The 26,450-nt window shown below is 34.6% G+C and overlaps 1 protein-coding gene across 4 annotated transcripts in view; it reads right to left on the bottom strand.

The window, feature by feature from the left end:
- Positions 1-26,450, bottom strand: part of LOC123544999 (serrate RNA effector molecule homolog) — a 30,701-nt gene that overhangs the window by 887 nt on the left and 3,364 nt on the right. The window contains exons 1-21 of one of the 4 annotated variants that reach the window (XM_053539570.1): positions 20,285-20,307; positions 19,563-19,691; positions 18,719-18,883; positions 17,672-17,806; positions 15,669-15,842; positions 13,921-14,090; positions 13,130-13,241; positions 9,898-9,955; positions 8,416-8,520; positions 7,723-7,855; positions 7,316-7,411; positions 7,021-7,178; positions 4,531-4,671; positions 3,948-4,142; positions 3,684-3,771; positions 3,137-3,210; positions 2,626-2,779; positions 2,160-2,267; positions 1,625-1,779; positions 1,074-1,278; positions 353-464 (exon numbers count right to left, since the gene is read on the bottom strand). In XM_053539570.1, coding sequence (XP_053395545.1) covers positions 353-464; positions 1,074-1,278; positions 1,625-1,779; positions 2,160-2,267; positions 2,626-2,779; positions 3,137-3,210; positions 3,684-3,771; positions 3,948-4,142; positions 4,531-4,671; positions 7,021-7,178; positions 7,316-7,411; positions 7,723-7,855; positions 8,416-8,520; positions 9,898-9,955; positions 13,130-13,241; positions 13,921-14,090; positions 15,669-15,842; positions 17,672-17,806; positions 18,719-18,883; positions 19,563-19,691; positions 20,285-20,286 — 2,669 coding nt within the window. In that variant the 5' untranslated portion in view covers positions 20,287-20,307. Of the gene's footprint in view, positions 1-352; positions 465-1,073; positions 1,279-1,624; positions 1,780-2,159; positions 2,268-2,625; positions 2,780-3,136; positions 3,211-3,683; positions 3,772-3,947; positions 4,143-4,530; positions 4,672-7,020; positions 7,179-7,315; positions 7,412-7,722; positions 7,856-8,415; positions 8,521-9,897; positions 9,956-13,129; positions 13,242-13,920; positions 14,091-14,799; positions 15,576-15,668; positions 15,843-17,671; positions 17,807-18,718; positions 18,884-19,562; positions 19,692-20,284; positions 20,308-26,450 lie in introns of those variants that run through there. The other 3 variants (XM_053539572.1, XM_053539577.1, XM_053539581.1) reach the window with 3 other exon arrangements.

Genomic DNA, 26,450 nt, shown 5'->3' with positions numbered 1-26,450 from the left:
GATGAAAAATTCCTTAAACACACAGAATCCAGCCTCTTCTTATTTAACAAAAAGTGTGTAGTTTTAAATACAAAAGAAAACCTACCCTTCCAATAAATAATAACTAACAAACACAAATAATACCGACTATGTTAAAACAAAGTTTCAGTTTATGGCTTTGTTTGGATAAACATAAGCATGCTTTTGAAATGCACAGGACAAGCGCGCATAACTCTTTGAAGGACCCATAAATCCTTCATCCTTTAAACAAAGAACTGCACATCATGGCACTGGTACCCCCAACACAGCACCAAAATTGTGGTTAATAGAAACATTATTAAACTCAAATATTAATGTCAGAAAATGTTATAACCTGAAGGGTCTAGAATATGAGTTTTGTCTCCTCGGCTGTTCCTCTCTCTCCCTATTGTTATACTGTTCTCTTGGTTCCCTGCGTGAATACGGTTGCTGGTAATAGTGATTACCTGAAATGTCAAACAGTTCCAGAGATCTGTAACTTTGATATAATATATCAATTAAGAGAAAGTTTGCAAATTAAATCTATTAAAGAGAAATTGTCAGCTTGAATATTTCAAAAATATTGCTGAATTTAAAATGAACTGCTATGCTGTTACAAAAACAAGCAAGAGTAAAGAGGAAAGTGTAAGCCTTCTAAGACAGCTAAGAGGTCTAAAGTCCTACTGAAAACCATTTTATAAAATCAGTTTATATAAATTTAAAAGGTAAACTGGCAAAAAAAACCCACACTAATTTATTACAGCATTGCAATGAACCTTATAATTCAAGTGTCCATAACTTCTTACAACATTAATATATGGTAATAGTTTTTTCATATATTGTAGTCAATTAGTTATTCATTTCGCATTCTTGGGGGGAAAATTGTTCAGAATTTTTATTCTTTATCATTAAAAAAAAAACATTCAGCAAGACTTTGAATTTATGATAGACAAATTAGATTGATATACTGAAAATAAAGTGTGTTAAATTTAAAAGGTTTGATACTGTAGTATTACTCTCTGCATAGTTGTAAGAAAATTTGGTACTGCATTTCATCATTACAAGAGGTGACCTACCTCCGTAACCTCCTCTCATCATATGCGGCCCACCTCCACCCCTGTGGGAGTTATAGCCCATGTGAGGGGGACCTCCGTAACCACCAGGGTTAGGATACTGCTGACCCTGTGGCCCTGGCGGAGGACCGCCAGCTGTCTTGTTACCAGGGTGTTCAGGAAGTGAAGGTCGCTTTGGATCCACGAGGTAGTTGTTGAAAAAGGCTACCTGTAATACAATGAATATGCAAAATATAGAAACTACACATCTGAAAACAGACATACAAGCATTAACATGAAATACAAATAACTGAAGAAAAAGTTTCCCAGATTTGCCACATGCATATTTAAATAATCTGGGAAATTTTTAAGCACATTATAAACAAATAACTCCAATTAATGAATCCCTCCAGAGCTTCTGTTAAACAAACATGTTTCAATCTCTGCTAAGACATTCCTTTAGACAAGTTACACTATAACAGCAGTCTGCAAAAGTTAATAGCTTCCAATATGATTTATATAAAGTTGCAATGACAGTTACTCGAGACTTGTGCCTCTTGATAGTGGAGACATACCTCTTGTTTGACTTCCTCCACCTTTTCACCATGCTTGTTGAAGATGTGCTTCCTCACAAATTCTGGACCCTTAAATTTCTTCCCAGACAAGGGACACAACCATTTATCCTTTGCTAACTCCTGTGTGTTGGCTGTCACAAATTTCTCCACTTCAGTACAGTATGTTAAGGGGTAAAATACATGTTCATTTAAATAATTACTGTGATTATGTATGTAGAGTCCTCAAGAAACTGAATTTAAACAAAAGCTGTCAGAGGATAACAATATTCCACTATTTAAAAACCTCTTCAGTAAAAAAAAAAGTTAAAAAATAAAAACACAAACATGAACAAGTACAGCACAGCTGTTTTGTATAATTGAACTTTTTGTCATATGATGCTTAATAGAAGCAGTATTTCAACACTAAAGATAATCTTGTAGATGTATTGCCCTATAAAATAAACAGCATCAAATCTCGAAACTGATCAAATACATGCACACAGTCATTGCTTGCATTGTGCAATGCAACGATTTACATCCAATATAAAAGGATATGCCTCTGGGTCTTTCTTGCCCATCTTCTTGGCTTGTTCACCATCTAATTTATCTTGCAAATCAACAAATGGCTTCACTTTAGTCTCAAAATTTTTGATCCAGTCATCCACTGTAAATATATAATATAGGTTAGTGAAACACAAATTGGCTAATAATAAATCATATAACTATAAAGAACAATCCTGCCTTTTATTTCTAAACTTTCTCCTCTCCAACAATGCATGTATGGAATGATATTTCCAGGAAACTGACACTTGCACATAGCACATGTATCAGCTTAAACAACTGACTTGACACCTGGAGTAACTGTTCTGTTGTAAACACATATATTTGTGTGATGACTGCTCCTACCATGTTTTAACATAAAGAAGGAAATATGCACAAGTACAAACATGTTTTGTTTTCTACTTCACATTAAACATTTGTTTATAGTGTTTCTTATAAAGTAAACAGCTGTAAAAACTCACAATCTTTCTTTGTAGTTTTGGTACTAGGTGGAGCCCCTCTAGCATGCATGATACCACACCTATGTGGCATCTCGTCCTCATTAGGATATTCATTAGCACTGTAATAATCTATGGAATGTACAATTCTCAAATACAGGATCATCGTATCTAACACCTGAAATAAACAAATTTCATTTTTGTTATTTGTATAATCAATGCTATCTCTGTTAGGGTCTATACCAATATGAAATCAGTTGCTAACCATTTATCAAAGAATTTCTATTCCTTTCTAAGTTATGAAAAAACTATCTTAGTTTGCACACAAAATGTCTCATTAGTGATCGTGGAACAGTTGCACAAAACCATCTTGAGAGGATAAATGGTTTTGAACAGATTTGCGCAATTCTAACTAGATTTACGTTTAGAGACAGCAACTCAGTCCCAACTTCATTTACAGTTTTTCCAGCAACTTTGATGCAGTACAAGCATTACAACCAAATACAAACAACAGAATCCTGTAGCTATTTCGTACCTTGAGGAGAGTTTCATCTCTTTCTATCTGAATCTCTGGTTCAGTTTCTGTTTCTCCTTCTTCTGCAGACATACCTGTACAATGGATGTTAAAATGTTTACAATATGCTTTAGATTGTTTATTGTTCACTTTACAATACAATGTTTACAAAATGACTCACACTATTAACAGATTATTTTACAATGTTTAAAGAATGTCTAACACTGTTTACAGAATGACATACACTGTTTACAGAATGCCTTACATTGTTTGCAGAATGCCTCACATTGTTTACAGAATGCCTTACAATGTTTACAGAATGCCTTGAATGCCTTACATTGTTTACAAAATGCCTTACAATGTTTACATAAAGCCTAGAATGCCTTCCAATGTTTACAGAATGCCTTAACATTGCTTACAACATTTAAAGAAATCATTTTTCTACTTAATAATTTACCAGTACAGTCACAAAATGTGTTGCCTAAAAACTTAAGTTCCTGTCAGGCATTACTGTTATCAGGAAAGGTGACCATTCAATAGCTATGCATTCTGACAAAGCAATATTTACCAAGCAATTCTTCCTCTTCAAAACTACCTTCATCCACCAGGTAATCTGTGATGTTCTTTAATACAGGATTCTTTACTGTCAAGGTAAACTGCAACAAAATTGAAACTTTCACTTCTAATCCACTAAATTCAGTCACCATTATTCAAAGGCAACGAAACATCCAATAAATTGACATGTCCATTTGGCCCTTTTCCCATTCATCAACAAAGAAAATCATTGCATTGACTTTCATTTTGAAACTAAAAACAACAATGATTAACAAACCTCTTTCTCACTATCTTTCTTCTCAGAGTCAGGGTCGTCCCAGATTCTCCATTTATCGTCAAAGTTCTGAATAATTTTGGCAGCCAGTTTGATATCTTGTTTCACTGGAATTTTATGGGCTGTAATTCCACTTACAGGCCTCACTCTCTGTTTCAGTTCACGGTTCAATGTAGCTCCTAAATCACAGTCTCGTAACTGTAATAGCAAAGTTACAAATTCAATTACATGTATATATACCGCTTTTAATTAATTAGTGATTTGACTCTTATTTTCAATTATGCCTGCACAAATTCTCAAACTATACAAGATATCGACCTTTTTTACACATTTAACCTTTTTTGCACTTAATAAGGCTAAAAATGTAAAATTCCTTATTTTTATCTACTTGTATAATAGAAATTTAAGGATAAAACAAGGAAAATCAAGCATTCAAAGAAGTAGGTTATTTCCTTGCTCCTGATATCATGACATTCAAATTACTTGCATGGCTTTTTAATGAACACATGCATATGTATAGCTTCAAATCTCTCTGTTTTACATAAAGGCTTCCAAAATTATCTATGTATTACAAGTTATACTATACCCGAATATTATTTAAGTTCCAACAAATCTCTTTTATGTTGACGTTTTTATCAAAAGTAACCCAGCCACGTCTCAAAAATCTTCTCTCTGGTTGTGGATCTTGTAACGCAACACGTATGAAACCTGGGTAGCGCTTACACACCTGCAGAACAAACACATCATCATGCTATAATACTAATAGCACTAAATATTGTATTAATGATTTTTTATCCTTTTAAACTGACATGAACTATTGCTGCTTTTAATCTGTACTGCAATGTTTATAAACTTCCACCTTCAAGTTAAACTACAGTGGAACAACCGGGCTGACTGCATGAGGTCACTATCTGGTTTCTTTGTACCTCCTGTGTTTGGATCGCTCAAAACCTTAAACATCAGCATTTAGCACTATGAACAATGTATTATTTTACTCTACATCAGTTTGATTAATAAGGTAGTTCTGCACATTTTTAAAAGCTGGAAGTGATGATGTATCATCAATTATCAAAACATAGAAATAAGCCCAGAAGTGGCATACAGAAATGAAACAAGAGGACCATGATGGTCCTGAATCGCTCACCTATCCCCACATGACCCAGTGTTAAACCGAGTATGACGTCGTTATTTCTATTATTTGACATAGTGACCTAGTTTTTGAGCACATGTGACCTAGATATCATCAAGATAAAAAATTCTGACCAATTTTCATGAAGATCCATTGAAAAATATGGCCTCTAGAGAGGTCACAAGGTTTTTCTATTATTTGACCTACTGACGTAGTTTTTGAAGGCACGTGACCCACTTTTAAACTTGACCTAGATATCATCAAGGTCAACATTCTCACCAATTTTCATGAAGATCTCGTGATAAATATGGCCTCTAGAGAGGTCACAAGGTTTTTTATTTTTCGACCTACTGACCTATTTTTTGACCGCACGTGACCCAGTTACGAACCTGACCTAGATATCATCAAGCTGAACATTCTCACCAATTTTCATGAAGATCCATTGAGAAATATGGCCTCTAGAGAGGTCACAAGGTTTTTCTATTTTTAGACCTACTGACCTAGTTTTTGACCCCACCTGACCCAGTTTCAAACTTGACCTAGATATCATCAAGGTGAACATTTTGACCAATATTCATGAAGATCTCATTAAAAATATGGCCTCTAGTGAGGTCACAAGGTTTTTCTATTTTTAGATCTTCTGACCTAGTTTTTAACCCCACGTGATCCAGTTTCGAACTTGACTTAGATATCATCAAGGTAAACATTCTGACTAATTTTCATGAAGATGCATTGAAAAATATGGCCTCTAGAGAGGTCACAAGGTTTTTCTATTTTTAGACCTACTGACCTAGTTTTTGACCGCACGTGACCCAGTTTCGAACTTTACCTAGATATCATCAAGGTGAACATTCTGACCAATTTTCATGAAGATCCATTGAGAAATATGGCCTCTATAGAGGTTCACAAGGTTTTTCTATTTTTAGACCTACTGACCTAGTTTTTGACCCCACATGACCCAGTTTCAAACTTAACCTAGATATCATCAAAAGGGGAAAAATTCTGACCAATATTCATGAAGATCTCATAAAAATATGGCCTCTAGAGAGGTCACAAGGTTTTCTATTTTTAGATCTATGACCTAGTTTTTTAAACCCCCCGTGACCCAGTTTCAAACTTGACCTAGATTCATCAAGGTGAACATTCTGACCAATTTTTATGAAAATCCATTGAGAAATATGGCCTCTAGAGAGGTCACAAGGTTTTCTATTTTTAGACCTAATGACCTAGTTTTTGACCCCATGTGACCCAGTTTCGAACTTGACCTAGATATCATCAAGGTGAACATTCTGGGCCAATTTTTCATGAAGATCCATTGAAAATTATGGCCTCTAGAGAGGTCACAAGGTTTTTTTATTTTAGACCTAATGACCTAGTTTTGACCGCACGTGACCCAGTTTCGAACTTGACCTAGATATCATCAAGGTGAACATTCTGACCAATTTTCATGAAGATCCATTGAAATTATGGCCTCTAGAGATGTCACAAGGGTTTTTTTATTTTTAGACCTACTGACCTAGTTTTTGACGGCACGTGACCCAGTTTCGAACTTGACCTAGAAATTTTCCAAGATGAACATTCTGACCCATTTTCATAAAGATCCCATGAAAAATGTGACCTCTAGAGATGTCACATGGAAAAGTTTACGGACGCACGCACGGAGGCACGGACGACGGACACCGCGCGATCACAAAAGCTCACCTTGTCACTTTGTGACAGGTGAGCTAAAAATCAAAACATAAATAGCAACCTTTGTGCTAAAGTTATACAACTGGCAATAACATATCAGGTGTGATTATCAACTTTGTGGGATTTCGCTACACAACTTCTGACAGAGCAGTATAAATATTCATAGCTTACATGTCTTTAAACACAAGCTGAAGAGCTAAAATAATCCCTATATGAACTTTAAAATATACCACATTATCATTAAAACATAGTACTTACAGCTTCAACCTCTTGTTTAGTGATAGATGGTGCTAGATTTCTGAGAAATATAGAACAAGTTTTATGTAACATTCTCCTCCTATGTTCTCTTGGTGGAGATTCACGATCTCTTTCTTCATCCTTCTTTCTTTCCTTAGTATCTTCATCCTTCTCTTCATCTGGAATGAACAAGTTCTCAATACAGACTTTTTCTGTAAGGTTTTCTCACCATTTTTTTTAAAAGTTTATGTTATAAGGTATATCTGGTAAGAATGTACATAAAAGTATATATTTTTATTATTGTTGTTACAAATACCTTTTAACTTCCTACCATTTTTTCTCTTAGTTTCTTCTTTCTTGTCAGATTCCTTTTCTTCATCTATACCAGGAGGTGGGGGCTCATCCTCCATTCCTGTAAGATAGTTCAGAACAATTTACAATGACACTGGCAGTATCAAGGAAATTCATAAAATCCAATTAAATATTGAGTGCGTGTTTGGTTTTAGCACCTTTTTCAACCATTCTTCAGTCATATGAACAGCTGTGTCTATTTGTATGACTGAAAAATTATTGAAACATTTACAGTTCTTTCATTCAATAAACAGTTAATCATTCTGCATCAACTGTACAAAGTATAATAAGAGTTATTACTGAACATGTTTAAATCCTATCTATAGTGACTTCAACCATGACCTCTGCATGTATACATTCCTTGTAAGTTACCTGGAGGTGCAGGTTCGGGCTCGCTGTCAGAACTACTGCCAGAACTACTTTCAGACTCTGATCCACTCTCGTAGCTGTACTCCTGCTTGTCCCTGTGCCTTTTCTTCTTTTTAGGTTTCTGCTCCTCTTTAGGCTGTAATCAGACACATTTGTGACAAATTCCTTACAATGAATCAGTCCTATGACAAACTTTCACATGTAGATAATACTGGCAAGTACATTATCTGAATGACTTGTACAATTTTTCTTGTGTTGTCAAGGGCTATTACAGTTTAGAAATACTCTAGAATGTAAATCAGGCAAATGAAAAAGCTTATCTCTTTCTCACGGTCATTATGAAAGCGTATGTATAGCTGCATTATTAGTTTGTATTTAATGGTCTTTTATTAAACAAATATTTCGTAACAGAGCCAAAAAATCTGTTAGATGTTTAGCTGAGGATTCTCTCATTTTAGTACAAGACTGGAAACGACAACAAATCACCACAATTTAAAAGCAAACACAATTCCCTCAAAAACACCTTAGAAAACTAGTTTGAGTTAAAATATTTAGTTATAGATGTTAACAAAATGCTTCAGGTAAATTTTGCAGTTCTTCAAAAAAGAAAATTGACCAAACAAAAACAGAAAGTAATTTCTACCACAAAACAGAATATCATTAAAAAGTGGCTGCCAGAACAAAGAAGAAATGTACCTCATCTTCACTGCCATTCTGAGCCTCTTGTTGCTTCTTGGAAAATTCTTGAGCTTTCTTAGCAAGTTCTTTTTGTTCAGCGCTGATGGTGATTTCTAATGGTTTCTGTAAACAAATTTTCTTAAAATACTTGTTTTTTCCCTAAATACTGTTAACAACCTAGAGCTTTCACTAAATGTAATAAATACAGATACTGCTTTGAAAGTAAACTAATATGATCATGACCTTTGACCTTCAAGTTTGACCATAGCCATAAACCTAGTGACCTGGGTTGTGCACTCTGCTGGTCACCTTTATGATATCAACAACTGCTACAAGGATTATGATATCCTTCCAGTGGTTAAGATGGTATGGAGATGACAAAATTTTAAGCTAATCGTGATACTGACCTTGGACTTATTGACCTGGGTTGTGCACTTGGCCTGTCATTTTGGGGGTTTACAAATGATGCTAATATTATGAAATTCATTCTAGTGGTTTAGAAGACATGCAGTGGACGTGAATATAAGCTATTTGATCTTTAACCTTAGTCTGACCCCCACTTTGAACTTCATACCCAGGCCATATGTTCTGCACATGGTCTTGATGTGGTATGAAGTTGATGCTAGTTTTAGGAAAATCTTTCAAGTGGGTTAGATGACCATTAGCAAACCTGACATTACGCTGACATTTGACCTCCATAAGTCACCTTGACATTGGATCTAGTGCTGTTGATATGTTCTGCTTATCACCTGATGAGGTAAGTTAGTGCTGCTAGTTTAGTAAAAAGCATCCCATTATTTAAAAAATATGGAAAAGGCATGAATTTAAGCTTTTTGACATCTGATCTGTGTGGCCTTCACCTTGGACCTAGTAACCTAGATTTTACGCTCTGCATGTTACTTGATGAGGCACAAAACTGATCCTAGTCTTATGAAAATCTTCCCAGTGGTGTAGACAACTGAAGTAAAGTTGTGCTTCACATGTGACCTCAGTGTGACCCTGACCTTGGACCTAATGATCTGGTTGTGCCTCCTGCACATCGTCTTATAAGGTTAACAGTTGATGCTGGTTTTAAGGAAATCTTACCAACATTTATGAAGATACGGACTCATAATAGAGCAGACACATTCATTTGACTGCCAACCTCCGAAGTGACCTTGGGCTTGGACCTCTTGCCTTTGGTTTGGCCCTCTGCATGTAGCCTTGCCAAGGTTAATAATGTCAATTTCATAAAAGGCTTCTAAGCTGTTTTGAGCATATTGAGCAGACACAAAAATCAACTGTTTGCCCTTTGATATAAAGTGTGCCCTTGATCTTAGACCATATCAGCCTCACCTGACAAAACTGATACTAAAAGACAGTAAATCTGTTGTTCTCTATATCTCATACTATGCTTTTAATTTAAATTTAATTTAATTTAAATACTAGACTTGCTATTTTTTGGTGTGGTGCTAAGCCATATACAAAAATTTTAGAGACCTATGAAACAACTTTACTTACATCAGGCGGTGTCTCTTTGCCATCCTTAGAAGACTCTTTCTTCTTCTCTGGACTAGACCTGAAATACAGCAATATGTAAATAAGTCTGTTTTTGCTAATAGTAAGTCTCCCAACATTGTTAGAGGATAACACTTCAGGAATGTGTAACTACAATTAGTTCCGATTCTTCCTATAAAATTAAAACTCCAATCAAAATCTTCAGAAGTCTGCATAAACTGTTGTAACTGACCAAGAGAAAGCGTTGGTAACAAGCAATTAGTTACAATCATGCTAATTATGATAAATATTTTCTCATTAAAATCTACTAAAGCTGCTTCTAAGTATACACAAGAGGGCCATGATGGCCCTATATCGCTCACCTGTTATCATTGCACTTGAGGACAAGAAGGTCCTCAGAAAAAATATCTAATTCCAAAGGACAGGAACAACAAAGCAAAGAAAAATTTTACCAAAAGAAAAAAAATTTCTTACAAGGTATAGATATGGGCAAAATACACCTAAAAATTGGAGGTACCATCCATGTTGTTTCCACAGAAAAGTGGTCTCAGTTTTTCCCTACGGCCAATAAAAAAAAAAGTTACTAAAAATAAGCTATTTATATAACGTAAAAAGGGAAGTAATTAAAACAAGGCTGTCTGATGACAGCGCGCTCGACTATTCAAAGAGTTGATTGAAGAATGGGGTCAAAATATTTCCACAGATATTCAGACAAAAGAAATAAATAGATTAGACAAACAATGTTCTTGTATTTCTTTGATTTCGATAAGTCTTGCACTAAATGGCAATATTATGAACCAATTTCAAAGTCAAAAAAGCGCCATAATTCAGTCAAATAGTTATGTACTCTTGCCTACAGATGGAAATCATAATGATAAACAAGTGGTCAAAGTTTAAAAAGCCATATGTCCCAAAAAGTTTGACAAAGGTGGACTTGTATGAAAACAGAACCAATTTCGAAGTCCAGAAAGGGCCATAATTCAGCCAAAATAGATGACAGAGTTATGTACTCTTTCCTACAGATAGAGACTATTATACTAAACAAGTGATAAAAGTTTTCAAAGCCATATGTCAAACACTTTACAAAAAATATGAACTGGTACGGAAAACTTAACCAAGATTTCTAAGTCAAAAGGGGCCATAATTCAGCCAAAATCCTTGATGGAGTTATGTACTCTTGCGTATAACTGGATATGGGATGGTAAAAAAGGTGTTGAAAGTTTCAAAGCTTTATCTCAAAAGACTTTGTCAAAACATGAACTGGTACGAAATATAACCCAGATTTCAAAGTCAAAAAGGGCCATAATTCAGCCAAAATCCTTGATGGAGTTATGTACCCTTGCCTATAACTGGATATGGTGATGGTAAACAGGTGTTGAAAGTTTCAAAGCTTTATCTCAAAAGACTTTGTCAAAACATGAATGGTACGAAATATTAACCAGATTTCAAGTCAAAAAGGGCCATAATTCCGCAAAATCCTTGATGGAGTTATGTGCTCTTGCCTATAACTGGACATGGTGTTTGGGAAACAAGTGTTGAAAGTTTCAAGCTTTTATCTCAAAAGACTTTGTCAAAATATGAACTGGTACGAAAAACTTAACCAAGATTTCCAAGTCGAAAGGGCCATAAATTTAGCCAAACTACTTGATGGAGTTAGTTTCTCTTTTCCTATAACTGGCCATGGTGATGGTAAACAAGTGTTGAAAGTTTCAAAGCTTTATCTTAAAAGACTTTGTCAAAATATGAACTGGTACGAAAAACTTAACCATGATTTCTAAGTCAAAAGGGGCCATAATTTAGCCAAAATCCTTTATGGAGTTTTTGTACTCTTGCCTATAACTGGCCATGGGGATGGTAAATAAGTGTTGAAAGTTTCAAAGCTTTATCTCAAAAGACTTGTCAAAATGGGACTGGTACGAAAAAACTTAACCAGGTGTGACGCCGACGCCGACGCCGACACCGACGCCGACGCCGTGGTGAGTAGGATAGCTCTACTTATTCTTCGAATAGTCGAGCTAAAAATAAAAATTGTAAGTGAACAAAAGAAGGATCGCCAAAAAAAATCTGTTGACATAAATGAAATTTCAGATCAGTATCTTCATTAGTTATGGAGATATACCCATTTTAATTTGAAATAAAGGGGGGTAATTTGACATAAAATCAGTTCACAGTCATCTACCCTGATTGTCTCAGTCCAAATAATAACAATAATGAGATTTCAAATAGTCCTTAGGTACTAACTGATATAAATCCATTTTCATTACAATCAGGGAGGTAATCAAGATTATAAAAAAACTCTGGAACCTATGATTGGATCTGATTTGTCACGGAATCCAAGACTTATTGTTGTTGAAGATATTTCAAAAATTTGTATCAAATAAACCATAAATGAAGTCTCTATATGGCTGCAAAAGCCAAAATAGCCAATTTGGACCTTTCAGGGGCCAAAAACTCTGGAACCCATGATAGAATCTGGCCAGTTTAAAAAAAGGAAGCAAGATCTTGTGGTGTACAAATTGTGTGCAACTTTGGTTAAATCAATCATAAACAAAGCGCTATTGTGCAGACAAGGTCAAAATAGCTAATTTTGGCCCTTTTAGGGCATAACTCTGGAACCCATTATGAGATCTGGCCGGGTTCAAGAAAACAACCGAGATCTTATGGTGACACAAGTTTTTTTGCAAGTTTGGGTTAAATTCAAATCATAAATGAAGCTGCTATTGTGCAGACAAGGTCAAAAAAAGCTAATTCTGGCCTTTCAGGGGCCATAACTCTAGAACACATAACGGAATCTGGCCAGTTCAAAAAGGAACCAAGATCTTATGGTGATACAAGTTGTGTGCCAGTTTGGTAAAAATCAAATCATAAATAAAGCTGCTATTGTGCAGACAAGGTCAAAATAGCTAATTTTGGCCCTTTCAGGGGCCATAACTCTGGAACCCATGATGGGATCTGGCCAGTTCAAGAAAGGAACCGTGATCTTATGGTGATACAAGTTGTGTGCAAGTTTGGTTAAAATAAAATCATAAATGAAACCACTATCGTGCAGACAAGAAATTGTTGAACGGACGGACGGACGCACGGACGGACTGACGACGGACGACGGACGAAGGGTGATCACAAAAGCTCACCTTGTCACTATGTGACAGGTGAGCTAAAAAACAAAGATTTACCAATACAGAACCTACCAATATGTAAGAAAGTTCTATAGTTATCTAACACAGACATAACTTACGTTTTATCAACACTCTCTGAGTTGTTGCGGCTCCTGCTGGCGTCCATTTCATCATCAGATTCTTCCAGAACCTTCATGTCTTCTTCATCTCCTCCTTCCATCAGTATCACAGCTGTAAGAATATGTACACTGTATCTTTATGTCAAACACTTATTCCTCAATTAACCTTTCAATGAAGATTCTCCCTTTGCAAAGCATCCAAGAGCAATGTGCGCAACTATTTGAGATTTATCCACAAAATAACAGCACATATACAGGAGCATTAACAAAAATTGCAAAGCTGAAAAAGGGGCATAACTTTGTTAACTATTGGTCTGAGGTGTGAAACCTGATTCAGAAGCGTCATATTATGATGCCAAATTCTTGTGATGTGTTTGAAAAAATTTAGTAATTTCAGAATCATTAGGTTAATAAAAAGTGACATAAATTTGACAAAAAAAGCTAGTGTTACTTAATTTGTGCTGTGAGGTCACCTCATGATGCATAAGACAATGTAAAGTATGAAAGCATATGGCCTAGTAGTTTTCTAGGAAGAAGTATTGTGATGTGGAAAAATATCCCTATGAAAGGTTGACAACAGAAGCTTGGTTATTTGGAAATATTCAAATACTAGGGCCAAAAACTGATTAAACCAGTTTAAAGGCATTATTATTTTTCTAATTACTTTTGTCCTTTAAAACGAATTTATATCTGAAATGGTCTTACAAAATTCAAGCTTCCTCGTATAACAGTTACAGAATTATTCTAAGAAGTACTGTCCCCTTACTTGCTCAAGAAAGTCAGTACCATACCTGCATCTAGCAGTTTTACAATAACATCATGATTCTCAGTATCGCATGTAACACAATCCATGTAGCCTTTCTTCATCAACTCAAAGAACACGTCACACCTTCGCTTCAATGCATGTCGTACCTCATCTTGCCTTCTCTCAAACTCTTCAGGGTGATATTTAGACTTGAACCTGGAGTATCATCAAGTTACAGTAAAGTTAAAATTACTGATTCTGGGTGAAATCAATAAAATTTGAAGGAAATAATAAGACAGAAACACACTTAAAAATGCACTTAAAACTTCTTTTCTAAAATACTCGAGTAAACATTTGTTTGGGTTTAGTTCAGTTTTCCAACAGCATTTCAGTGATGAAATGCCATTTAAGCTAACCAGTGTTCCTGGATTTTCTACCAGTACTAACCTGTTCTCTGCAAGTAACTGACAACTTCTCCATTTGAATAAATGTTGAATGACAAATGATTTTAGACACAATGTCTTTATCAAATCACCATAAAGAAAATGTTTCTCGTCCAATGAACAAACTCTCAACAGCATGTTCCTTAGACCTGTGCTCTACCTTCTGAGCTAAGTGGCCAGACTTTTAGTAAACACAGCAACAACCATAGCCTACATACTGATGGAATTATCACATATTTTGTTTTTCAATCACAAACATATTTATCAAGACTGAAATTTCATTTTTTCAATAATCATTCAACATGTTAATGCACTAAAAAGAGGTAGTGAAATTACAGCTATGAATTATCTGGCTGCTGAACTTCACTTTAAACTCCACACAGAAAACAAAGTCTTCTATTTACTGTCAGACTTGAAACGTAAATATGTAACTAACATTTCAATCAAAAAGAATTCAACAGAAAACAACCTGAACCTGTTACCTGTTTCTAACCTCGTTGTTTTTATCCTGCATTTATTTCTCCTCTGATCGCGATATTAATTTTTATTATGACCTAACATGAACCTAAACTTCTATAATGTATAAAACTGCATTGTGCGCAGTTTGCCTTAAATGATAAAACGCGATAAATTCCTGGTGCGACGAGAGATATCCAGTCATAGAGAAGATCTCCCACTTCTGTGGTGTCTCTACAGGGGGAAAACAATTAATCATATCAACAACAAATCGAGTCTATTTTGGCATTTAAAAATATATCATAAAACAGATAAAAAGAAAGAAAACACCCCATAAAGTGAGCTGCTAACATTTTCAGACAGGTTCAAATTAATGCCCTTTCCATATTTCATTTTCAGGCACTTGAAATTTCAGAATAATTAAGTTTTTCTTGTGTTAAAAAGTTGCCAAAATAGACTTGCAAAATCACATTTTAAACACAAAGTAACATTCATTTATACCAAGCGCCTATCTATAGAAAGCAAACAATATTCTCAAACTCTTTTCTTCCGGACAAAATTCTACTGTGTTTGTGAAGTAGCTGCTGTGTGACCACAGCTACATGTATGTCATTTTATCCATTTAATTGTCCATCTAACTTCTTTGCTCAGAATTAAACCTAACCACTGATAAACAGAAATATATGAATACCATTTTCCAAAGCACACGGTTGAAGTGGGTATTTCAAAGTCTTTGAGCAAAATCTGTTCAATAACAATTTAGTAACTGTTGTCCAAATTTTGTTCCAGGTCAAACAGTGTGTGGTCCTAACGGACAATCCTATATTAACAATGTTCCATAAATTGTGAAACCCTCAAATATGTATTAAAAAAACCAACAGAAATAGTTATATACCATTCTTCATCCTTGTGTTGTAGAAAGAACTCATTGATTTGTTTTATTCTAAATTCTTCCTTATATTCATTGTATTTCTTCACCGCATCTTGGTCACTGATTGTATCATCTTGTTGTCCCAGGAACATCTTAAACGACATCATTGGAGGCTGTGTCGGATAATCTGGGTCAGGCCTGTAAGCGTAAATTTAATGGTTACTATTTGAACAGACTATATTTTTGTATAATAGTATACTTGTACTGGGTCAATCTCAGGCTAAAGAACTGCTGAACTAAACCAAGAAATATGTTTAAATTCATTGTGACATTTTATTGATTTTACATCAGAAAATAAGAAAACTATTTCTTAACTTACATAGGAATGGTTAAGATTCTGATGCAGGACATGATAAACAAGAGCTGTCCGTAAGACAGTGCGCTCAACTTTTCTCGGTGCTTGACTCTGAATTAGAGCTTTGCCAGTAAAAAAAAAATCCAAGTTAAAAAGGGACATAACTCTGTCAAAATTCAAATCAGAGTTACGGGACTTGTGTGTCCTGGTGTAGACTTTAATAGTAAATAACTATTCTGAGTTTCAAGTAAAAAGCTTTAATAGTAACACAGATATTTGACTTTATCAAAAATTTTAACAAAAATTCTAAGTTAAAAAGGGACATAATTCTGTCAAAATTCAAATCAGAGTTATGGGGATTGTTTCTCCTGGTGTAGACTTTGATGGTAAAAAAATATTTTAAGTTTCAAGTCAATAGCTTTGATAGTAACAGAGATATTTGACTTTATCAAAAACTTTAACCAAAAATTCTAAGTTAAAAAGCGGCATAATTCTGTCAAAATTCAAATCAGAGTTATGGAGATTGTTTCTCCTCATGTAGATTTTGATATTTTTAGTTTCAGGTCAAAAGCTTTAATAGTAACAGAGATATTTGACTTTATAAAAAATTTTAACAAAAAATTCTAAGTTAAAAAGGGGCATAATTCTGTCAAAATTCAAATCAGAGTTATGGGGATTAATTCTCCTGGTGCAGACTTTGATGGTAAATAAGTATTTTAAGTTTCAAGTCAATAGCTTTGATAGTAACAGAGATTTTTGACTTTATAAAAAACTTTAACCAAAAATTCTAAGTTAACAAGAGCTGTCTCCATAGGATGACATATGCCCCCGATGGCACTTTGAATGAGTAGTTATAGCCGATGTTAGAGTTTAGGACCTTTGACCTACGGAGCTGGGTCTTGCGCGTGACACATCGTCTTACTGTGCCACACATTCATGCGTAGTTATTTTAAAATCCATGCATGAATGACAAAGATATGGACTGGACACGCCCATCAATGCACTATCATGAAAAATGACCTTTAACGTCTAAGTGTGACCTTGACCTTTGAGCTACAGACCTGGGTCTTGCGCGCGACATGTCGTCTTACTGTGGTACACATTCATGCCAAGTTATTTGAAAATCCACCCATCGATGACAAAGATATGGACCGGACACGAAAATTGCTGACAGACTGACAGACCGACAGACGGTTCAAAAACTATATGCCTCCCTTCGGGGGCATAAAAAGGGGCATAATTCTGTCAAAATTCAAATCAGAGTTATGGGGATTGTTTCTCCTCGTGTAGACTTTGATAGTAAATAACTGTTTTAAGTTTCAAGTCAATAGCTTTGATAGTAACAGAGATATTTGACTTTATCAAAAACTTTAACCAATGGCGACGTCGACGCCGGGGCGAGTACAATAGCTCTATTTTTTTCTTCGAAAAGTCGAGTTAAAAAAGATTTTGAACCAACAGAGTATAAAGATTTCTAGCAAATTATCGGAAAGTTCTAACAACTTGAACAAATTTAAGAAACTTTTAAAATTAGTATGAGGCTTCAGCACAGATTTATTCTTTACAGCAAATAAAAGAAGTTAGAATGAAGACACTTATATTCAAACTGTCACTGCGACCTATATAGGCAGCTACATTTAGCACTGATACAAAGTTAACAGTTTTTCCTTACACTGTCTGCCCAGGGCCTCCAAACCCTACATCCTGTGGGGGGCCCATATTTGGGCCTGGTCCCCAGTTTGGTGGTGGACCTCTACCGTGCATCATACCTCCTCCATAATGAGGCATATCATAATGTGGCTCCTCCCTGCAAAAATTTAGATAGTAAAATGTCACTTCCATTCAAAAGAAATTTAAATGATTCCAAACTAATGTGTTCTAAAAATTCCTATAATCATTCTATACCACTGTTATTTACATATATATTTTTATATAAAAAAAAAGCTGTCCATGAGACAGTGTGCTTGACTCTTTAACAATGTTTTAAGACAAATAATTACTGTAACTTTCATTATAGTCAGGCAAGACTTGTGTTATCAAGATACTAAATCAAAACTAAAATTGAAACAAATTTTCTAAGTCATAAAAACTTTTTTAAAGGCCAATATTTCCTATTAAAATCAATCAAGAGTCATCTACTTTGGTTATATAAGAAGAATTTATACTAGAAATCATTGTGTGATGCTTCAATGCAATACATATACAAATGTTACAGTGATAAAGCTCAATAGTTACTTGCATGCATAACTTTAACACAGATTGAAAAAGGGCAATAACTTTGTGAAATTTAAACTTAATACATACACTGATAGTATCATACCGAGATACAGCATAAAAGTTGCACGCAAAAATTGAACTAGTGGAAAACTTTACCGAAAAAGGGTCATAATTTAAAATAAATTCAACCATGAGTTATCTAACTTGAACACTTAGTAGGTTTGAAAACTAGCAAGCATTGTGTCCAATACATACAACTGTTACTGAGACATGACTATGCTAACAAAACTTTAAGTCTTTAACCAATGTGTTACATCAATACCAATGCTCAGGTGAACAGAATAGCTCTCACTGTTTTACATGTTTCAAAAGTTATTTTAAACTCTACTGACAATACAAAATTCTTGGACATAAAATGGTGTGAGCTTGTAAGACTAATCACATAATTATGTAATTTCATTTCTAAAAGAACACTAGCAGAAATGTTTGTTAATTAAATTACCAATCTCTCCTCATGCGTTTATGTGGTGGACTGAATTCCCTGCGTGGTGGACTGCTGTATCTCTCTCTGCGACCGCGATCATACTCCCTACCATACATGTCACGTCTACCTGTACTACTTTCTCTACCGCGCCAGCTGCTACGAGAATCATAACGCTCTGACCCTCTGAAATTACAAAATAAATCACAATTAATTTCTTGAACTTTTCTTTTAAATTTGTTAATATGTAATTTTATCTTTCTTTATAAATATAATACACTAATTGCAAAACTACCCTTCTACACTGTTTACCTTTCAGAATCAGTTTAAAGGCAGTTCCTACATGTATTATGCATTATGCAGTACTCTTTAAAATAAAATACTATAAAATCTGTTAATCTCTTAGAATGCATGTTTAGTTTGATGACACTGTATACAATTACATTCTGCTTGATATAATCATATCTTAATAGACCAGTATAACAAGAGCTATCACAAAAGGTGATCGACTCCCCCACTAAATTTTTTTTTTTTAAGTTTGTTATGTAATAAATTTAACTCACTGTACCCTGTAAAATACTACTCTGACACTGTACTTTTTTATGGGTTTCAGAGTGCAGAACACAGGAAGAAAAAATGATTCCTTAGTATAGCCCCCAGACCATATACGAAGTTGGCAGGGGTATTATCAAGCAGCCTGTGCCATAAATAGTTTGAGAATATCTATACAAAGAAATAGACACTAAAAATGTAAATAGCATGATGTCTTTCACGGCTTCAACTAGGCTTTAATCAACATCCTTTGCAGATTTTTTCTAATTTGGTCTTTCTATCTAGATTTAAATGTGCTAAAGTAAATTTTCACCTGTCATGATCCCAATCCCTGCGTCTGTCATCTCGTCTGTGATCATAATCATTTCTTTCTCTTCTGAACTTGTCTCTAGCCTTCCTTCTCTCATATTCATCATCACTGTCAGCCATGATTATCTGTTTCCTATAAAGTATTAAAAACTTACATGATTGAAAATGGCAGCAAGAAGGTGGTCAGTCATGGAAGAAGCTAAAACAATCAGCTTCAGAGATGTTTATGTACTGTTATGAATGTCACAGCTGAAAAAAATCCTGTATTGTACTATGAATCATGCCAGAAATCTGTCATGCTACAATTTTATCAATTCAATTGCTTCAGACTCACCTTTTTCTTTAACATATCCATTTGTCTTTTCATCTGATCCAATACGATCTGAAGACCAGTTATACACACAAGTTTCAAATTGGTATGTGTATAACAACAAGCATGCAAGATAGAACAAATACTTATTGATCAAGCCTATGCTTACCTTGCACACCTTCAACAAATGTTATTTTTTTGTTTCAAATCTTGTTCACTTTTGTTTTACCAATCGCCATCACATTCCAGTTACTCCCCTCAGAATTTTGAACCAAGACAACAAAACATTCCGATTTAATCACAAAACAAAGCAAACTGAACAATATTTATAACAAAGTCAAATTAGTAATTACGTTCGCAAGGCAGATGTCAGGTAAGAGTCTTTAGTAAATCGTAAGTATCTGTTGATCACTTACATGCAAGTGGTTGTATTTTATTGTACAAGCTTTTGAATGGCTGTTTAGTCGTAACTTTTGAATTTTACAATCGACTCATCTGTCAAGTTTTGTCAAAGCTTAAAAATTTAATTCTCTGAAATGAACAATATCATATAAATATTTACAAGAGAACTGAAAGATTCATGCGATAGGTGTTATTAACATGTGGATATTTAGCCACATTTTTTTTGCAGTCACCAGAGGTCCGGTAACTGGACCTCTAGACCTGGAGTCTAGGGGTCTGGCTACCGTACCTCTTAGTCTAGACAACCTGTAAAGGGCTGTCTAGAGGTCCGGTAATCAATACGAATATTGAATATGGTATTTTTACGAGAGGAGATTAGAGGAGGCTATAATTTATCTATAAAAAAAAACAGGAGATATAATAAAACAAGAGGGCCAAGATGGCCCTAGGTCGCTCACCTAAGAAACACTCCGTAACAGTGTAAAACATGTTTGACCTAGTGATTTCATGGAAAAAAATATTCTGACCAATTTTCATTAAGATTGGACCAAAAAATTAGTCTCTTGCGATAAAACAAGCATTTTCTTAGATATGACCTAGTTTTTGACCCTAGATGACCCATGTTCAAACTCGACCTAGATTTTATCAAGGCAATCATTCTGACCAAAATTCATGAAGATCAACTGAAAAATACAGTCTCTATCACATACATGAGTTTTTTCTTTGATTTGACCAAGTGACCTAGTTTTTGACCTCAGATGACCCATATTCAAATTCGACCTAGATTTCATTAAGGCAATCAACCTGACTGAATTTCATAAAAATCAATTGAAAAAAACAGTCTCTATCGCATACACAAGATTTTTCTTTAATTTGACCTAGTGACCTAGTTTTTGACCTCAGATAACCCACATTCAAAATCGACCTAGATTTCATCAACGCAATCACTCTGACCAAATTTCATGAAGATCAATTGAAAAATACATCCTCTATTGCATACACAATGTTTTTCTTCGATTTGACCTAGTGACCTAGTTTTTGACCCTAGATGATCCATTTTCGAACTCGGACTAGATTTTATCAAGGTAATCATTCTGGCTAAATTTAATGAAGATCAGTTGAAAAATACCGCCTCTATTGCATACACAAAGTTTTTCTTTGATTTGACCTAGTGACCTAGTTTTTGACCCCAGATGACCCATTTTCGAACTTGGTCTAAATTTCATCAAGGGTATCATTCTGACCAAAATTCTTGAAGATAAATTGAAAAATACCGCCTCTATCGCATACACAAGGTATTTCTTTGATTTGACCTAGTGACCTAGTTTTTGACCCCAGATGACCCATTTTCGAACTCGGCCTAGATTTCATCAAGGCAATCATTCTGACCAAAATTCATGAAGATCAATTGAAAAATACAGCCTCTATCGCATACACAAGGTTTTTCTTTGATTTGACCTAGTCCACTGCTATGGATAGTGAAAGGGTAAACCTTTGATTTTAGCTGTGACCTTGACCTTGAACTGACATGGCTGACTCATGAATTCTGCACAACGTCTTGATGAGGTGATCATTTGACCCATGTTTCATGAAAATCCTTCAAGGGGTTTAGGAGATACAGAGCTGAAACCTTTGACCTTCAGTTATGACCTTGACCTTGAGTTGACATGGCTGACTCATGAGTTCTTGATGAGGTGATCATTTGACCTAAGTTTGATGAAAATCCTTCAAGGGGTTTAGGAGATACAGAGTGGACACAAAATGGAAAGCTCAAACCTTCGACCCTTAGTTGTGACCTTGACCTTGAGCTGGCATGGTTGACTCATAATTTCTGCACATCGTTCTGATGAGGTAATCATTTTACCCAAGTTTTATAAAATTCCTTCAAGGGGTTTAGGAGATATAGAGCGGACACGAAATGGAGGGCTCAAACCTTTGACCCTAAGCTGTGACCTTGACCTTGAGCCGGCATGACTGACTCATGGGTTCTGCATATCGTCTAGATGAGGTGATCATTTGACCCAAGTTTGATAAAATTCCTTCAAGGGGTTTAGGAGATATAGAGCGGACAGAAAATGGAAGGCTCAAACCTTTGACCTTGAGTTGTGACCTTGACCTTGAGCCGACAAGGCTGACCCATGGGTTCTGCACATCGTCTTGATGAGGTGATCATTTGACCCAAGTTTCATGAAAATCCTTAAAGGAGTTTAGAAGATATAGAGCGGACACAAAATGGAAGGCTCATAACCTTTGACCCTAAGTTGTGACCTTGACCTTGAGCTGGCATGGCTGACTCATGGGTTCTGCACATCGTCTTGATGAGGTGATCATTTGACACAAATTTTATAAAATTCCTTCAAGGGGTTTATGAGATATAGAGCGGACACAAAATGGCAGGCTCAAACCTTTGACCTTGAGTTGTGACCTTGACCTTGAACCGACAAGGCTGACTCATGGGTTCTGCACATCGTCTTGATGAGGTGATCATTTGACCCAAGTTTCATGAAAATCCTTCAAGGAGTTTAGAAGATATAGAGCGGACACAAAATGGAAGGCTCAAAAATTTGACCCTAAGTTGTGACCTTGACCTTGAACCGACAAGGCTGACTCATGGGTTCTGCACATCATCTTGATGAGGTGATCATTTGACCCAAGTTTCATGAAAATCCTTCAAGGGGTTTAGGAGATATGGACCGGACACGATTTTGTTACGGACGGAAGGACGGACGGACGGAAGGACGGAAAGACGCAGACCATTCCTATAATCCCTCCGCCACGGCGGGAGATTAATTAAAACTCTCTTTTTAGAATGCGCAAATTTATTTCAACTTTCTTTTATCAAATTTTCAAAATCAAAATTATTTGGGAATTATAATGCTTAAGCTAACTTCTACGACAATGTGTTTCTTGTAAAGCTTACTTGAAATAACAAATTGTTTCAATGAATAAATAATGCGACTGTAATGAAATGATTGTTTTAATAATGATTTCATGTTTTTTCAACACTTAAGCTAAATAGTCTTTCAATCGAAAGACATTTTGTCTTTCAAAGGCAAACGAGAGACAGTATTTAGATCGAGAGACTGTCTCTCAATCCACGGGAAGTCTCCGACCTGATTATATATATTGATTACTGGACCTCTAGACTTAGGTGGTTGCTGGCTTCAAATCACTTGCCCCTCACCGATGTGGGTTCAAGCCACACTTAAGGTTTTGAATTCTTCATGTGAGGAAGCCATCCACTGATCCAGCTGGCTTACGGAAGGTCAGTGGTTCTACCCAGGTACCCACTCATGATGAAATAATGTAAGGAGGGGCATCTGGGGTGAATCTTGGACATTTCAACCCCAAGACATTTCAACCCCAAAATTCAATTTTCTTGGACAATTCGACCCTCAGAAATAGTTGTACGTTTTCATTTTATATTTCTTCCATTTTGCATATTTTGCAAAATATGAATATATATAGATCTATATAAATCGCTTGAAGTTATTAAAATCATACTTTAAATCACGTGTATTTGCTAAACTATTTAATATAGAAAAATGTTGACCCATGTTTATAAATATCCGATGTCACCACAATCGCTTAATTGATTGTTAATTGCAATGCGCACTGCAGATACACATGCTGTTTGTCAACAAACAATTAATCAAGGTGTGATAATCCAATCAAAAGTGGTATGTTGTTTGTAGTAGCAATTAAAGGGATCTATTGAGAGAAACAATATTATTTCAAAGAAACATAAATTGTTATTTTTATACGATATAAACTATTTTTCTATGTAGTTTACTAAAATTACCCCAAAAGAAGTAATTCTTATTCCCATTAATTGAAATGCGTAACCTGCATCTCTCTGCATATAGCGGTCACACATTAAACCGGAATCCACCTGAAAACTGGAATACACCGGAATACACTTTCCATAACCGGAATACACCTGTATTTTTTAAGATAAAGGTATTTTTGAAGTTTTTTTTTATATAATTCAATCATATATATCGTAAATAATTCACATACGAAAGGAAAATAAAATACGTTCACGCAAAATGATTTTATACGAGATTGAAGTTTGGCGACCGCGCGGGAAATTTCCATAACCGAAATACACCCGTATTTTATTAATAAATGGTATTTTTGTAGGGTTTATTGCAGAAATCATTCGTGTATAATATAAATAATAAGTTACCAAAAGGAAAATAAAATACTTTAACGCAAAACGATTTTATACGAGATTTGAATTCGGCGACCGCACGGGAAGTTTCCATAACATAAATGCACTCGTCCTTTTTTAAAAAATAAGTAGTATTCTCTTAAACACTTTTTATCATTTTTTGTAAGTTGTAGAACCATGTTAAATCAGATTTAACATGAATGAATATTTGAGAGATCTTTATTAAAAGTTAATTATGTATACGAGATTATACCTTTACGATCTTTCTACGAAATTCTATAAAAACGGTCGAATTTTCACATAATTATTTGTAAAACTTCAAACAGGGCGATCTTAATTACTTATTTCTTTCTAAAAGTAAATAAATGATACATACTATGGGCATAAAATTCAGACTTTTGACCATAAAATACAAAAAAAAAAAACAGAATAAAAAAATCTTAAATAATGAAAAAGTGACAGCAATTTAAATAATTGGAGTAAAACGAATTTTGACAAACAGATTTCTGTTAGTGCGGCATAATAGGTTACGTTTACCTGTCAGTTTATGCACATTCGCTTTTAATAACAAATTAAAGAAGCTGATATGGTTACACTATATTTCATAAAGGAATATTATATTATAGCATAAAAAGACTATTTTGAAATAATTTGAACCAAAAAATCGAAACTTGAAAGAAATTTACCTACCTAAAATTATGGCGATTGCGGTCGCCGAATTTTAATCTCTTATAAAATCGTTTTGCGTGAACTTATTGTATTTTCCTTTCGTATGTTGATTATTTATGATATATATGATTGAATTATATCAAAAAACATTCAAAAATACCTTTAATTAGAAAAATACAGGTGTATTCCGGTTATAGAAAGTGTATTCCGGTGTTTTCCGGTTTTTAGGTGGATTCCGGTTTAATGTGTGACCCTGCATATAGATCTATATCACGTTTTTCTGATTATGATTTTAAATATCAATATAATGAAGATGGTGACATCTTTAACTTCTATGAATGACATTATAATTATTTATATTTGGTTGAATCCCATCGAAATGAGATGCATGTATCGTTCACAAAAAAAAAGAGTTAATATAAATAAATAAATAAATAAGAGGTATCAAAGATGCGACTTTATTAAAGTTATTTTCGTAATTAAAATCAGCGAAATCGGCACATGATTTAAAAAATCTTCTTTTTTTTTAATATAGCCATGTACTAAAATAGATTTGAAAAAATAAATAAACACCAGGAAGGTCTAATACGGTAAGTAGACACTCCGTATAAATCAATACATTTATCTGTATTATGCTGTCGTCCATACCTGTAAATATCGACCAGTTGTTCCAGATAAACACCAAGTATGAAAATATGTTATATGAAGGTTATTTTAAGATTGATAATCAGAATGATTTGTTCATAGATTATTAACATAATAAACGCGGCTGATACATAAATCCCGTTATTTTCGTTAATAAAAGAATAATTTATAAATGATGATTATTTTGTTATTGTGAGATAAAAATCAATCATTTTTTCATATGAAGGCATGTACCAATATAGTCTTTAAGAAAGTAAAAAAAGAATTTTAGAAAATAAAGAAATTTAGACAAATATGGCTCATTTTTGTAAAAAATCTTATTTTCCTGAAAATAACCTGATTTTCAAATTTTAACTGGTAATTAAGCATTATTACATTTTGAAATTGCTCAATTATCTATAGATTAAAGATTTGTAAACATGCCTAAGTCACCCTTAATAAGATGAAAGAACAATATAATTTTGTTTTCATAATTTCCTAACATGGAAATAAATCCCATCATCATTAATAATAATTACCAAAATGCGATTAATGTTAGTACCGCTCTTCGAATAAATCAACTTCTTTTAATTGTCTTATTCATTTAAATTACACTTTTTAATCTTCTTCTTCTTCTTCCTGGTAATACACAGGGCTCACTCTGGAGCATCGTCGCGTATGAAAAGACTATGTACAAGGTCATTGTGAGATGA

This window comes from Mercenaria mercenaria, chromosome 1 (assembly GCF_021730395.1).
Source record: "Mercenaria mercenaria strain notata chromosome 1, MADL_Memer_1, whole genome shotgun sequence".
In the NCBI taxonomy this organism is placed as follows: Eukaryota; Metazoa; Mollusca; class Bivalvia; order Venerida; family Veneridae; genus Mercenaria; species Mercenaria mercenaria.
Note: the sequence above shows the minus strand (reverse complement) of the source record. Positions and strands in the feature narration are given on the sequence as shown.